The sequence below is a fragment of the Mus pahari genome, chromosome 23, assembly GCF_900095145.1.
Source record: "Mus pahari chromosome 23, PAHARI_EIJ_v1.1, whole genome shotgun sequence".
In the NCBI taxonomy this organism is placed as follows: domain Eukaryota; kingdom Metazoa; phylum Chordata; class Mammalia; order Rodentia; family Muridae; genus Mus; species Mus pahari.
The window spans coordinates 39,012,459-39,028,248 of NC_034612.1; the positions used below are offsets into that span (position 1 = coordinate 39,012,459).

Here is a 15,790-nt window from a genome sequence, read left to right on the forward strand (position 1 = left end):
GAAGAAGAAGAAGAAGAAGAAGAAGAAGAAGAAGAAGAAGAAGAAGAAGAAGAAGAAGAAGAAGAAGAAGAAGAGGAGGAGGAGGAGGAGGAGGAGGAAGAAGAAGAGGAAGAAGAAGAAATGCAAATAAATTAAGAAAACTAAAAAACAGTGAATAGAAGCAGGGTTGTCTAAGGGTTAGAATGGCTATCATAAAGTAGGAAATGGCAACCTAGTTTTGAGTAAATGTTAAACTGAAATAGAGAAGCCTGAAATAATGTGTTAGTCTTACAGTTTACACAAGTCAGGAATCTAGAAGCAGTGTATCTAGAATGTCTGGCTTGGGGTCAGTGATGGCTAATCTTTATGCTCAGCCAAGCTGGGACCAAGGGCCCAAAAGATATGCCAAGTTTTATTCTGGAGGTCAGTATTTAAGTTGGTGACTTTGAGAGAGCCCTGGATTGGTTCCCAGCACTCTAAAGTGGTGGCTCACAACCATCTGTAACTTGAGTCACCACCTGCTCCGAGGGGTGGCTGGGTCTTACCTCTTCAGCTGAAGGCTTGGATAGTTAAAACACTGGCCTTGCCCAGAAAATGGGAGGGAGCCTGGAAGCAGACAGGCTTCTGGCTTAACTGCCCATGGCATCAGCTCTTCCTGGGTCTCTAGCATGGCAGCTTACCCTGCACACTGTGGTCTTGCCAGCAGAAACATGGAGGAATGCCGCTTGTTGGCTCACGGACTCATGCTTAGCTGGCTTTCTGACATAGCCCGGGTCCAACTGCGTCAGAACCGTGCCACCCACAGCGGCTGGCCCCACCTGCATCAACTAACAAGACAACCCCCCCCCCCGCAGACATGCTCACAGGCCAATCTGATGCTCATTGGCAATCCACTGAGACTCCCTTCTCTAGGCTGTGAGACTCCAGGCTGTGTCAAGTGGACAGTTAAAGCTAAATAGGACAGAAAGTATCTCATGAGGTTGTACTACAGGCCTGGACTAGTCAATCTAGAAGCAGCTCGTTTCTGTGACTGGCAAGGTGGTGGCTGTGAGTAGAAGCCTTCAGTTCCTGCGTGGGCTTCCCCATGGCTGTCTGAGTGACCTCATGTCATGGCTGCCTGGCCCTCAGGAGAAGGACGTCAGGTAGAAACTATTCTCTGATCTAGGTGTAGAAGCTCTGAGCATCACTTCAGCTGCCCTGTCCTGAGACACGAGCCACATAATCAACACAGGGAAAGAACTGCAGGAGTTAAAGGGACGAGAGACAACTGGACGAGACAACAGGGAGGCCTCCCAGCAAAGCCACAAACTCTTTAAAAACTGGAAGTGACAGATCTGCAAAACACACCTAAAATGGTTACTCACAGGACAGACATAAAGCAGAAAGAAGATGGTGGAGGAAAGGGGGTGGACAAAGACAGATGGAGCCTATCAGAAGAAAGGGTTACAGGAAGTAGCCAGCACCCCAGTGACGGTGGCAGTGAGACCAAGGCATCCAACACACATGCAGGATAAAGAACAGGGAACCTCACGTTACAGTTGTGAAGTGCACTGGCTTAAAAACAGCGGGTATGGGGGGGGGCGTGACCAGCCTGTTGCGACAGCCAAACACCTGTCACCTTTATCACTGCTCAGCGTTTATGCAGGAGACAGTAGTGTATCAGCCACCAAACACCCAACTGTCAGTTTGTTCATTCACAATGGCCTCAGTGTAGAAAGAGTCTAATGTCCACCAACAGGGAATGGAGAGACGGTCTGTGACATGCTCACACACTGAAACAACAAAAGCAGCAAATCAGCTCAGTGGGGAAGAAGCAGGGCAGACTGAGAAGGGCTCACGAAGCCTGGAGGAAAGGTGCATTGTGTCTTGGTGTGTGGTCGCATGGTGGCATTGAGATGCCAGATCTCAGACTCTTAAGGGGATAAAGTTTATTGTGTCTATGTCCATCCTCAGGGCAACTGATTTAAAAACAGAATTAATCAGAGGCAAAAAGACACACCTCAACACACAAGGGGACAATGACGGCTGACATCGCATTAAAAACAGAGGCTGAGAGTGGCGGCAACACGTTGAGTAAGAAACCCTAGCCGTGGGTTTCTCTAATGATGGGGAGACGGTGGCTTGACCTCAGCATGGCTTGGGAGTCACATGAGAAGCTCAGGAGCCGGTTATCAGTTCCGGAAGTAGGCATGGTCATTGTGTACACTGTGTGTGAATGGTCATTGTGTGCACTGTGTGGGAGTGGTCAGAACAGCTGTCCACCACAGCCGTTGGTTCTGCCCTGAGCTAACACAGCTCCTAAAGACCAGGAAGGAAGGCCAACTTGAAGCTTCCCCTTGGAGGGGATGAGAAGAGGGACGGGACTTGTGTTCCCGCACTGTGGCTTCCCATAGCTCTGCCGGCTCAGGCTGAGCACTGAGGAGCGATCTGCACGCGGCGTCCCAGGTGCCTCAAGATCAGAACCTTTGGCATCTTGGAAAAGGCCCGCATAGTTCCATGAGGCAAGGGTCCAGGCTTTTCCCCTAGGGGGACAGAGAAGAGGGGGACATATGTCTAACTGTGTCTCATGTCTGGCGTTCAGGAAAACTGTCTAGGGCACCCATCTCTGCCTTACTAGACTGTGGCGCAGGTCGAGCTGACTCTGTGTGTTTAACTTCCTCATTTTCTCAAAGTCGAAAACAGAGGACCAAGTTGAGGCCTGTCTTCTTCTTTAAACGCAAATGTTAACAGCTATGAATTTTTCACCCTCGATGACTTACATGGTCTACACTGCACGCATGTCCAGAGACATGCGATGGAGAAAATGCAGGGAAACCCTACTTTCCCTCAGTTGACACAATCTAGAGTTAGTCTGTATGATCTGTTGTGGTGAGCCCTTACCTCTCACATTAGTCATTTATCTGCTGTTATTCATTATTCCTCTAGAGACTTAAAAAAAAAATCCAAATATTTGCCTTGCTAATATTCTATTTCATATTTCACTTAACATTTTTATAATTTATTTTCCCGACATACTTAGGCTAAGTTTGGTTTCACAGGCTAAAGTAGTATCGACTCAAGCCTTCTCTCTCTCTTTTTTTTTAAAGATTTAAAATTTTTTTATGTATATGACTACACTGCAGCTGTCCTCTGCCACACCAGAAGAGGGCATCAGATCCCATTACAGATGGTTGTGAGCCACCATGTGGGTGCTGGGAATTGAACTCAGGACCTCTGGAAGAGCAGTCGGTGCTCTTAACCGCTGAGCCATCTCTCCAGGCTTCAAGTCTTCCTTTTTAATATACATGTTTACAGACCTTAAAAAACTATGTCACCTTCATATCACAATATTTAGTGTGACATTTTTCTACCAAGACAAAAATATTTTCTATTTCTCCAATTTTCTTAGGCCCTTTTGTTATTCAGAGTTAACTTGTTTAGTAGTAAGATATTGGGGTAGTCTAAATATCTTACTGATTCCTAATTCAATTCCATTACTGTCAAGAATACACTCTCCAAGATGCCAGTTTTTAAGATTTTTTTTATTAAATTGAGAAAATTCCTTTCAATGGTACTAGAACAGAATACACACATGGAAGAAATAAAAGCCAACCTACGCATACAATTAACTCAAGGCAAGTCACAGAGCTAAATATAGTTTCTAAAAGCCAACAGAAGAAGAAAACCTTGCAGCCTGGGGCAAGCAAACATTCCCTAAGATACAGGAAGCCCTGTTAATAAAAAACAAAACAATACAAAAAACCTGACAAAAGGTCTTTACCAAATTAAAATACTCTGGCTATCAAGAAATAACTACATGAAGATTGAAAAACAAACTACAACCTGGAGGAAAAATTATTAAAAAAAAAAAAAAACTAATGTAAAGAGAACTTATATAAAGTATGAATAAAATATTAAAATTATAAAATGGGAGGAAATACTACATAAGTTCATGAAAAGATGCTCAATATCTTAAGTCACCAGAGAACACAGACTGACATAGTGAGACTCCATTTCATGTGGACCAGAGCAAATAACAGAAACATGGGTGACAGCTGCTGTAGGCCAGGCTGCAGCAGAGCTGGACTTCCATTTATTGATGGTGACAATGACGGTGACAATATAACACAGGACGACCACTCAGGTGTGGGTATTTCTTATAAAGTTCAGTACAGGTGCCTTGTAGAAGTGGGCATAGCATCAGTCTTATAAAGTTGAGCATATACCTCCCCTCTGACTGACTCATCTATCCAGTCGCATATCCCAAAGACCTGAAAACAGCCATCCATAAAAATAATAATAATAGCCAGAAAGTAAAGCAACTCCTGTGCCCATGAGCAGGGGAACCAACACACAGCGGCGGCATCACACAGAGGCGGTATCACACAGAGAGGACACGACGAGCGTCCCCAGTGACTGTATGCTATCCTGATCCTGTGTATTCAAAGCTTAGCAAGAGAGAAACTGGTCTATGGTGATGGAGGACCAGAAATGGAGAGCTGGGTGAAGTGCATACAAGCCTTCTGGGGTAACAGAAAGTCCCCACATCCTGTCTAGGATGCCGATACAACTTGACGACACAGTTCAAAGACCTCATCCAATCATCCACTTAGGATATACACCTTTCCTTACATATACATTTATCTCAAAGGGAAAAGATAAAAACAGCTTAAGAAAACTTCAATGTTCTAGAGGAAATCACTTTTCAAAGTACCTAAGACAACTTTTTAAAAAGATTTAAATAAGAGTTAGTGAAACCCAATTTTAAAAGTAAGAACTCGGGCCGGGCGTGGTGGCGCACGCCTTTAATCCTAGCACTCAGGAGGCAGAGGCAGGCGGATTTCTGAGTTCGAGGCCAGCCTGGTCTACAAAGTGAGTTCCAGGACAGCCTGGGCTATTCAGAGAAACCCAGTCTTGAAAAAAAAAAAAAAAAAAAAAAAAGTAAGAACTCAAGTGGTACCAAACTTATCAGCACAAATACTGCTCTGAAGCTGGGTTTCCTGAGATGCAGAGGACGTCACGTGGCCCTGCTTGTGGACGTTGTACATCGTGGTGCGCACTAGGCTCCGCACCACGATGTACAACGTCCACAAGCAGATGCAGAGGACGTCACGTGGCCTCTATTTCCATCACTCAGACCACAGAGGTCTTCAAACAAAGCGCCAGTGATGCAGACTTAAATAAACAGGAAAGGGTTAACAGGAAATGACGGCAGGCATCATACCTGTCGGGAGAGGAATGTAGATCCTTTTCTCTAGTCTCCTGCGCAGAGCCTCGTCGATGTCCCACGGGAAGTTCGTAGCAGCCAGGACCATCACCATTTTGGATGGGTCATCATTTTCTAAGGCTCCTCCAACTCCTGGGCACAGGGAGAAGGGCGGGGTGTCAGTGTCACGGCGATGGCCACTGAAATCCTTTCCCTCAGCCAGCATCTCTGAGTGTTAGCCACAGCTCTTGGTGGGACCTCAGTGACCTCAGTAGCAGCGCGGCAAAACCACGCATCAACACAGAACAAAACTAAGGAGCCGAAGAATCCAGCAGCCTAGGGCAGGCTCTCTCCAGGCCTTCTGTAAGAAAGCTGTGCGTATTGCTTCTGAAGACATGGAGTCTGGAATCCACTCACCCTTCCATGGTTTCCCTATAAACTGCCTCTTTTCTGATTTATTGGGGGGGGGGTAATTTAGTTGGCTTTCTCAAGAAATAAGAACAGCTGAGACACTGCATAGTGCTTTATGACCAGAAAAAGTGTCGTCTGCTTCTTCACAGCTACAGTTTTAGGATTAAAACTTTTATCAGGGCGTGGTAGGACACATTTTTAATCCCAGCACCTGGGAGGCAGAGGCAGATGAATCTATGTGAGTTCAAGGCCAGACTGGTCTATGTAAAGTTCAAAGTCATCAAGATCTACAAAACAGAGAGAATCTGTCTCAAAAACGAAAACAACGACAAAACGATAACAATGAAAACTTTGAGGGTGCACAATTGGCTCAAGGCAATGCACCGTGAAATATCATTTCATACGTAAGTTCACAAACATGATTATCAAAGTAGGAGATTCCAAGCAACCCAGTTCAACATGTATAATAAATAAGCCATTACTAAATGTCTTCTTAGATCATTCTTAAGAGGAATAAATTTCTCCAACTAACAAACAGCTGTAAATAATGTTTAATGCAATCCTGCTAACTGAATGCATATTTGCTTATGCCCTGGCTCCAACTTTAAGTATCTATTGCTTCCTGTTATGCTTGCCTCCCAAATAAAACATATTCCTTCCTTTCATACATAAGCAGGCACTGAAATGGACTGAGTGAGGGCCAGGAGTCCTGGCACACAATGTTATTGCTGGTCTCTAAGAGCCTGGCATGTGTACTATGTGGTGTTAAGTACCCAGCCTAAGTGTAGTGGTTTGAATAAAAATGGTCTTCATTAGTTCGGATGTTTGAGTGCAAGATCCAAAGTTTGTGGAATGGTTTGAAAAGGACTAGGAGGTGTGGTCTTCTTGGAGGAAGTGTGTCATTGGGGATGGGCTTTGAGGTTTCAAAAGCTCAGCCCAAGTTGCAAATCAGATGTGAGCTCTTAAGCCATTTCTCCAGCACTATGCCTGCCAGGCACCCCCACCGTGACAGTAATGACTAACCCTCTGAAACTGTAAGCAAGACCCCAATTAAATGCTTTCTTCTATAAGTTGCTTTGGTTATGATGTCTCTTCACAGAAACAGAATAGTAACCAAGACACCGGGTGTCCAAAGATGGTGGATGATCAGAAACAACACTTGTTGGATATCTTAGACACAGTTTTTTGTTGTTGTTAGACACATTTTTATCTTTTCTTGCGGACTGCTTAAACGGCCTGTTGTCTCTCACACAACTACCAGAGTGAGCTGACTCCTGGAAGTACTGCACCCCTAACTCTCTTTCATGGAGCTCCAAATGCTTTTCCTTGTTCTCTGGACAATTCTAGCCAGTGCATCAAAGCCCCTCTGCCTCTCAAGCTTCAGTCCTTCTACCTGACCACTGTGACTCCTACACCCAGAGGTCCCTTCTGCCACAGAGGGGATCACTGTGTGACTTTCTAGGCAGCTGTTTGCCTCTGATGTAGCAACTGGTTAGTCTCAAAGGTTTAATCTCAGAGCTTTTGATGTTCTTAAAAATCCCTGGAACTCCAAAGAGCTATCATTATGTAGAGTATATCTATTAATATTTGCCATTAGAAACCAAAATATAGGAAGGCTGGGTGCAGGCTCAGTGGTGCTTGCCTATCAGAGGTGCTTGCCTATCAGACACAAGGCTCCAAGTTCTAGCCCCAGCACCGTAAGTAAGCAGATAGATAGTAGATAGATAGACAGACAGACAGACAGATGGACAGACTATTCAAAGTATTAACTCATTGTAAAAATAAGGCTCCATGACTCATTAAGATAAACAACATTACTTTTGAAAGATAAGCATAGTTTTCAAAACTTCCCAAGTCTTAGCTGGAAGACTTTTCAGAGGTCCGAATAATAAGAGACTAGCTGCCCTCTCCCTCTCATCTGTCTCCATGCTTTGGGATGCTCCCAGGTTTTGTGAGTCCTGAAATACTCTACTACATACTTGTGAGAGGTTTAAAGCAAAATCAGTAAATATTGTTGAAACTGTGTAGCCCCTGTAGAGCCCTCTGGTGGTCTGAAGTCCCAGGCACACCTTTAGAGCCTTGGTGGACACAGTAGGCCTTGGTTCCATAATCTAGAACCCGGCCTGGTGCATGGTTCACTATAAGGACCCAGGGATACTTAGGATGCAGGAACAAGTGGGTGGTTGAGGAAATGATTAAAAGTGAGTCACAGCTGCCTTCCAACCTGTTCACTGAGAACTTTCAAAGCAGAAACCCAGACAAAGTTGAGAAGGCAGGATAGTTTGAGACACTCATTATGTGACACTTACCATCCATCTGGATGAGGAGCTCTGACTTGACTCTGCGGCTTGCCTCGTGCTCGTCAGATGTCCCTCTTCGACTGCAGATAGAGTCTATTTCGTCGATGAAGATCGTGGTGGGGGCATAGAACCTAGCCTTGGGGAGAATATGTTAAAGCAACTATTCAGTGATCTCGTAAAGTGCTCTGTATTTTTAAGTAGCTTTTGGTTTTCCTTCTAAAATGGTGAATGAAGGCGGCAATTTTTGTCTAGTAAAAGTGCCACCACTACCTTGTCACTGATGGTCACTTTAGGAAAAGTCAATCCAAAAAGAAAACTTACATAGTTGGAGATGCTGGGTGAAAGGTACACAGAGACTCATGGTTTTCTATCGTTTATTTGTTTGTTATTATTTTGAGGCAGGTCTCATTGTGCAGCTCTGACTGGTCTGGAAGTGGCTATGCAGACTAGACTAGCCTCAAACTCAAACTCAGAGATCCACCTGTCTGCTGCCCAAGGCAGACGCCGCCACGCCTGCCAATTCTTCCTTGTTTTATGATGAGAAATTTCCATCATGAAAAAAAAAATCTTCCTGGCAACAATTTTAAATAAATCAATAACTAATGACAGATCTGCCTCCAGCTGACTTTTAAAGTCTTCTGTCTCATCCATGTGCTAGATGCCCAAACTGCCAATCACCCTCACTGGCCAAAGGGCCCCTTTCCATGTCATAGAGAAAGATCCACTGAAGACACACCAAGATTCCCACAAAGTCCACTGTGCCTGATGTGTCTACAACTGGTACAAACCCCCACGCTGCTCTCAGAAGATCACAAGGGCACAGACCTGGATTCTGAGGAACCGCGTGCCCAGACAGACAAACAGCATTTGGAAACCCACACAGAGCATCAGTCACTTACCATTTCAAACAACAGTCGGACCAACTTCTCAGATTCGCCTCTGTACTTAGATGTCAGGGTAGAAGAGGAGACGTTAAAAAAGGTTGTCCCACATTCGGTGGCAACCGCTTTAGCCAGCATAGTCTTACCAGTGCCTGGGGGGCCAACCATCAGCACACCCTGAAATTTCAAGATGAGTTAAACAACACACTATATTTAAATGCTTTCCATAAACTACCATCATCTGATAATACCAGTGTATGTGAGGATGCCCACTAAATCATATATTCCCCTGTTGTCATGGTGAGATCAGTGCATTTAGCAAGTGTATCAAGAAAATGATGAATGCCAGGTGTGGTAGCACACGCCTTTAATCCCAGCACTCTGGAGGCAGAGGCAGGTAGATCTCTGAGTTCAGGGCCTGACTGGTATACAGAGTGAGTTCCAGGATAGCCAGGACTACACAGAGAAACCCTGTCTTAAAAAACAAACAACAAAGAAATAAGGAAACAAGCCAGCTCTTTCTCCGGGTGTCTCTCTCAGGTCAGAGGAAGCCAGAGAAAAGCTCACGATGTGCAGTCTGAGCAGGTATGGTGGCTCATGTCTATCATCCTGGCATGTGGGAAGTTCGCATAACTGTCCTGGGGCCCAGGAGATGGCTCCGTGGTGAAGACAATGTGCTGCTCTCTCTCTCTCTCTCTTTTTTTTTTTTTTTTTTGGTTTTTCGAGACAGGGTTTCTCTGTGTAGCCTTGGCTGTCCTAGAACTCACTCTGTAGACCAGGCTGGCCTCGAACTCAGAAATCTGCCTGCCTCTGCCTCCCAAGTGCTGGGATTAAAGGCATGCGCCACCATGCCCGGCTAATGTGCTGCTCTCACAGAGGAGCTGCGCTCAGTTCCCAGCACCCACATAAGACTCACGAGTACCTGTTATCTCCACTTCTAGGGGATGCAATGCCCTCTTCTGGTCTGTGGGGTCACCTGCACTTTTATGCACGTTTGTACACACACACACACACACACACACACACACACAAAGTCACAGAGTTTAATCTGCTTAACTTTATATTTACAGATAAAGACATCCAAACATTCATAAAAATTAGCCTCTATCTCAGCCCCTGAAACTCATGGCTTTGAAGATGGTGGCCTCACTGCTCTAAGCCCATCTCTCTTGCTATGTGGCCGCAGCACATCTCAACTATGAATTCCCAGCCAGGTGTGGAGGTGAACGTGAACTACCCGATCGCTCAACTGTTGGTGTCAGCACACAGGTCCACAGCAGTGTTGCCCTTGGTTACCCAAGCATCCCCACTCCGACTGCCAGACATGCTCACCTTCCATGGCCTTCTAATCCCTTTGAAAAAGTCAGGCATCCACATGGGCAGGACGACAGCTTCCCGGAGCAACTTCTTAGCCTCCTCCAGGTCTGCTATGTCATCCCTGAGGAAGAACAGTCACATGCTTATTCGAGCCACGCCTCTGACTTAAGGCCAGGTTATTACTTTAAATTTTCTTACTTACAAAACTGTTCTTATAGTAAGACTGCATTCTGATCCTTACTATATGAAAACGATCAGTGAGAACATCCTGGTGTTATTAGCTAGAACACATTATGCAGCTAGCATGTCAATATGTCAACAGCACATTAACATGGGAAGCATCCTTGGTTGGACGCCGACAGGACGGTTATTACTGACGAAGGCATCATCAGGAGACCGGGGAGGAGAGAAGACCCACAGCAACCCACCCTTAAGATGATGATTTTTCTTCTCTACTACAACTCAAGACGCTCACCAGTGAATGCTAGGGTTCCTGGACACAATGTCCCTCTCTAGGGCTTCCACCAGATCCTTATCGTACCCAGCGCCATCAAACTTGGGAATCTCGCCGTCACTTGCGCCATCTTGCATATTTTTCCTTGCCTGGAGGTGTGAGTAAAAGAAGTTATGACCAGTGACAACATAACTCTAATAGATATCATCAAGCTTTCAATTATAATGCGTCTGTGTGCCCATGTGCATGTGTGCATGTATATATACATACGTGTGGGGGGGGATCCACATGTCTATGGAGCTGGGGTGAAATCCAGAGCCTGTGTATGCTGGGCAAACACCTCAGTCCTGAGCTACATTCCTGTCCAGAGTAATCGCTTTAAGGACGATCTTGCTATTTAAAATGATATCTTCTGATTGCTTAGATGCCATCCTACCCGATCTAACTCAGCAGACGCGTCTCAACTGGTCAGGCTTATGTAACCCTCCTCCCAGCTACACTCCTTGGCGGACAGTCCCAGGTAAGAGTTCTCTTGCCCTCGCTGGCTCCGGCAGGGGAAGCCCGCCTCTGACTCACTGGAGTCAAAGGATCTGCGCCTCTGCTAGAGACGAGACTGCTGATGTGCACAGAGAAAGCCAGGTACGGAGCCCTGGCCTTCTGACAGAACACCTCACACGGTGCTCGTTTAATGTAACGCCCAACACCGCGACTGCTTGTCCTTTCTTTATGGATAAGGAAAACGGGCCTCAGGAAAGCCAAGTAACTACGCGCTTCTCTGCTTTTTTGCTACAGAGCCCTGACTGTCCTAGACTTGCTTTACACACCGGGCTGGCCTCAAACTCAGAGAGGTTCGCCTGCTTCTGCCGCATGCGCCACCACGCCTGGTACTTCTCGGCCTTCCTGCCCCCTAAAGCAGCCCCTTTCCTCTGTTCTCCAGTCTCCTAGCTGACTGAGCTGCTTAAAGAGCACAGTGGATGGCCGAGCTGACAGATCCCTAAAGCAGCCAGTACAAAGGCTACAGGTGAGGTGGACCCGGGACTTTCCTGCACTTACAAGCTTTCCCCAGCTACTGAGTCACCACACAGGACTCAATGGTCCCCTTCAGGGCAGCTCTTGGGGCCCTGTCACAGAGTTACTCATCATGGCTCAGGGCAAGCGCTGTGGTAACATCCAGCCCCTCCCCCAGCTCTCCTGCCTCCTTCTGCTCAGGACCTTTCAGACTCACCACTCAGAGGACCCTTTCAACCACAGGATCAAGAGCTAAAGAAAAGTCTAATCTATCCTAAATTCTTTTACTAATATTGTGGCTTTAAGAAAAAGAACAAATTCTAGGCTCTGATTCTATGAGCTGCAGGGCTCTGCAAGCGTCCTGCAGTGCTGAGGAGGTGAACATGAAGATGCTTTGATTTCTGAGGGATTCCAACCACAAGATCAGCTTTAGTGCATAGAGCCACGTCCTTCAAGAGCATCAGCCCCGTTCTGATAGAAAAACAAAGGACAGAGGGTTCCAGTGAGGAGACACAGAACATGATAGACTTCTCCAGTTCTACTTCTGAGATAAACAAAGAAACACAGAACCAAAAGAGAACCAAATGGCTCGTGTGGCAAATGTCCTGATCTCCTGAGTTTCTGAGCAAATGGCCAAGCAGTGTGTTGGTGACCTCGCCTTGAGGACCTGCTCACTTGGGCAGACTAGTGCTAGGGCTAGGTCAAGCGTTTGGTAACATCCTTGTAGCTAAAGTGGCATGTGTTAAAACTCACTCTATTGAAACAAGCTCCTAGCATAACAACACAACAAGCAATACCAACCAACTTAAAACAAGCTCTCTCTCGGATCACATTTTACGATGTGGCTAGGCCATGGCTATGAGTCAAACCCTGGGAACGCTATGCCCACTTTCCAGTATTCTAGAAACGAAGTAGTGAGAGCATCGACAGGGGGCCGACATTGTGATTTCAGACTTGCCACATGGAAAGTGAAGTTAAAATCTCACTTTCACACCAATGCCCTCAGAACAGGGAGGCTCGGCTCGATACACACCAAGAGGAAGGAGAAGCCCCACCTCTGTCTCGAAGAAATGGGAATCGTGGGATTGTCCGAAGGTAGCTACGAGCAGGTATCACACAGTTCATCCGACTGCAAGCATGGTTTCAAGGCAGGGTAAGGATGCACTGTGGCCCTCTCTGAGCACCTATCCAGTCCCCCACTTCAGACAACCCTGGTGGCTACTGTGGGAAAGGATGATGGGAAGGAGGAGGAATCGAAGAAGTGAAAAACCTCTCCTGCACAGAGGAGAAGTCGGTGCCAGCCTCTGAATGACCAGACCAGTCAAAGCAAGACGGTGACGTGAAAACTCTGAGGCTACAGCAAAACCGCAGTGAAAGTGGGCGAGTAGTGTCATTATCACAAACATAAATTAGGGCGGGGAGAACTGATATCTATGCCGTGTGCCTGAGCAGAAGTAGTCCATTAGCTGAGCTACGTTAATAAGCAGACAGCTTTCAAGCAATGAAGCTGACATCTGGGACCCGGGGTCTCCTACAGAACACTAGACTGGAACATCAGAGTGACCTCAGAACTCTTTCCTTAGATTTGCGCACGAATCACGAAGGTCAGAATTAGCAACCGTTTGAAAGTGTGAAGGCTGATAGACATTTTTCTTTTCCCTAAAGCAAAATAGTTAGCTTCTTTGTACTAATTTCTAAATTATTCAAATCAAGACAACTTCCGTCAGGATCTTTTGTGAGTCGTGCCTCTTATTCTATCTGAAGAAAATGAGGTTCTGACAAAGCGAATGTTTATAGCTTGCAGTCAGCGACTGACACAGCCTGTCCCCAAATGCAAATAGCATGTGCACCTTCCTTTGCAGCTCTTCTCACTATGGGACTGAGTGATTAAGATACTGACAGCTACTGCTCTGTGCTGTGCATTTTACAGACACATTGTTGAATGACCAGCTGAGAAATGGCTTGCACGTCATACCACGTGGACGAGGATTCCGGGAAATGTGGGCCACGTAAGCCGATGAGCTACTACTGGAACCACCACCCTTGGCTGCTCTGTTACTGCAGAAGCCGATAGGAAGCAACAGAAGAGGCGGGATTCAGGTCAGCATAAGGATTTTTCGGACAGTGTGTCTTGTTTGACAAAGATACTGACTTTCTGGTCAGGCAGTGAACTATATACAGTCACCAGAACTTCTCGGCTGAGCTATAGATGGCCTGTGGCTCTTTCTATAAAGCTGTTGCTTCTCCCATGTCCAACTTAGCCTCTGCTGCCTGGACTCAATAGCTAAAAACAAATGTAAAATTTCTTAGACAGGGGCTGGTGAGATGGCGCAGTGGTTAAGAGCGCCGACTGCTCTTCCAAAGGTCCAGAGTTCAAATCCCAGCAACCACATGGTGGCTCACAACCATCCGTAAGGAAACCTGATGCCCTCTTCTGGAGTGTCTGAAGACAGCTACAGTGTACTTACATATAGTAAATAAATAAATAAATAAATAAATAAATATTTAGAAAAAAAAATTTCTTAGACATATCATTTCTTTCCTTCCTTGTGGGAAGCCACGTAACGCCATTACAAGATGGCGCTGGCTACCACTGGCCACCGTTAATTCGGGTAAACAACCAATGTGCGCAGGTGCAAATGGGTTTCACACCAAGTCACAGCCAGTCCTGGGGCATGTAAATTAAGGACTGAAAGCAGAACCAATCAGACATGGCCACGCCAGTCCTAGGCCTATAAAAGCAGCGCTAGTTGTAGGGCTCAGGGTCTTTCGCCACAGCAATCAAGCTCTCCCAATAAACGTGTGCAGAAGAATCCTGTTGTGCGGAGTCTTCCTTGCTGGCAAGGCGGGCGTCGACACTTCCTTCCTTCTTTCTTTCCTCCCTTCCCCCTCCCTTTCTTCCCCTCTCCTTCAATCCCTCCCTTCCTCTTTTCTTTGGTGTGAAGATTAATTACATCCATGGTTGGGTAAGTACTCTTATCAAAGAACTACTATATCAATTATACATATTTAATTGTTTTGGTGTTTAAATGTGTGTGTGTGTGTGTGTGTGTGTGTGTGTGTGTATGTATGTGTAAGCCAGGGACATCAGATCCCCCTGGAGCAAGAGTTACAGGATTGTGAATTATCTGACCAAACTCAGGTCCTCTAGGAGAGCAACAAGTGCTCTTAACCACTGAGCCATCTCTCCAGCTCTAATATCTCTTCTGTAAAATGCTAATTCTGTATAATCTTTTTCATGCCTCTGTTTGTCTCCCACTGTCATGTTAGTCTAGCAGCTGACATCCACGCTGCTCACAGTGTTGGTGCTCTGGGAACCTAGCACGTATCAGCACATTCACTCTAAAAGAAGCATGAAATGGGTATTCTCCTTTCCCTCTCACAGGTGAGGAAACTGGCAAACCAAGTCAGCTGCCCAACTAAGTGGCAACAGCGACCTAGGCACTCCAGCTGCGGGCCCGCACTTGCAGCCAGTTTGTTCACGGGGCACACTGCTGCACATGGGGGCTGCTTCCACCCAGCAGCAGAAACAAACACAGGAAATGTTAAGACAAGGAACCCAGCCTGCAGCCCACCAGAGTCCTACTGTCCCACAAAGTAACGCAGGCAGACAATGCGGAAGGCACTTACTGACGTGAATGCAGTGCCCTGCACTGCCCATTCAGGACACAAGGAATGTAGCAACAGATCCACAGCAAGTTCTATGCTCACCAATACACACACTCTTTCCACAATACTTACGAGCAGGTTTAGTGTGCCAGGCTCTGTTCTGGGAACAGAATACACCAATGAAGCAAACAGACAGAGACCTCTGCCCTCGTGAGGTTTAGGGGGAAGAAATTAAACATGGTTACTAAGATTTCACATCCAATCTTCCCATTTATAAAACACCACATCTAAACAGGGATCACAAACCCTTGGAAACTTGACAGCCTTGAAACTGGGAAAAAGTTAGCTCAACAAAAATATACAAATTCTAAACTCAAGAGCTGAAGAACACTCACTGAGCTGGGCTGAATCCCAGGAAAGGTGCTCACCCTGAGAGGGAAACACACAGGTGAGACAAAACCTTCCCATAACCCAAGAGCTCATCTCCCAGAAACCAAGATTATAAACGGGAAAAGAAATCCAATGTGGAGTCTAAAAAGATGCTGCTAACCTCTACATATGTGCAGTTCAGCCACAGTTATAGCGATAAAAATGTTTGGTGGGTTTTGTTTTTGTTTTTGTTTTTGTTTTTGTTTTTTTTTTTTTT

At 46.0% G+C, this 15,790-nt stretch overlaps 1 protein-coding gene across 7 annotated transcripts in view; it reads right to left on the reverse strand.

Moving 5' to 3' along the window:
* Window positions 1-15,790, reverse strand: part of Katnal1 (katanin catalytic subunit A1 like 1) — a 61,924-nt gene that overhangs the window by 13,074 nt on the left and 33,060 nt on the right. For all 7 annotated transcript variants that reach the window (XM_029533759.1, XM_029533758.1, XM_029533757.1 and 4 more), the window contains 5 exons: window positions 10,549-10,676; window positions 10,089-10,194; window positions 8,775-8,933; window positions 7,885-8,011; window positions 5,183-5,317 (listed from right to left, as the gene is read on the reverse strand). In XM_029533759.1, coding sequence (XP_029389619.1) covers window positions 5,183-5,317; window positions 7,885-8,011; window positions 8,775-8,933; window positions 10,089-10,194; window positions 10,549-10,676 — 655 coding nt within the window. The remainder of the gene's footprint in view (window positions 1-5,182; window positions 5,318-7,884; window positions 8,012-8,774; window positions 8,934-10,088; window positions 10,195-10,548; window positions 10,677-15,790) is intronic.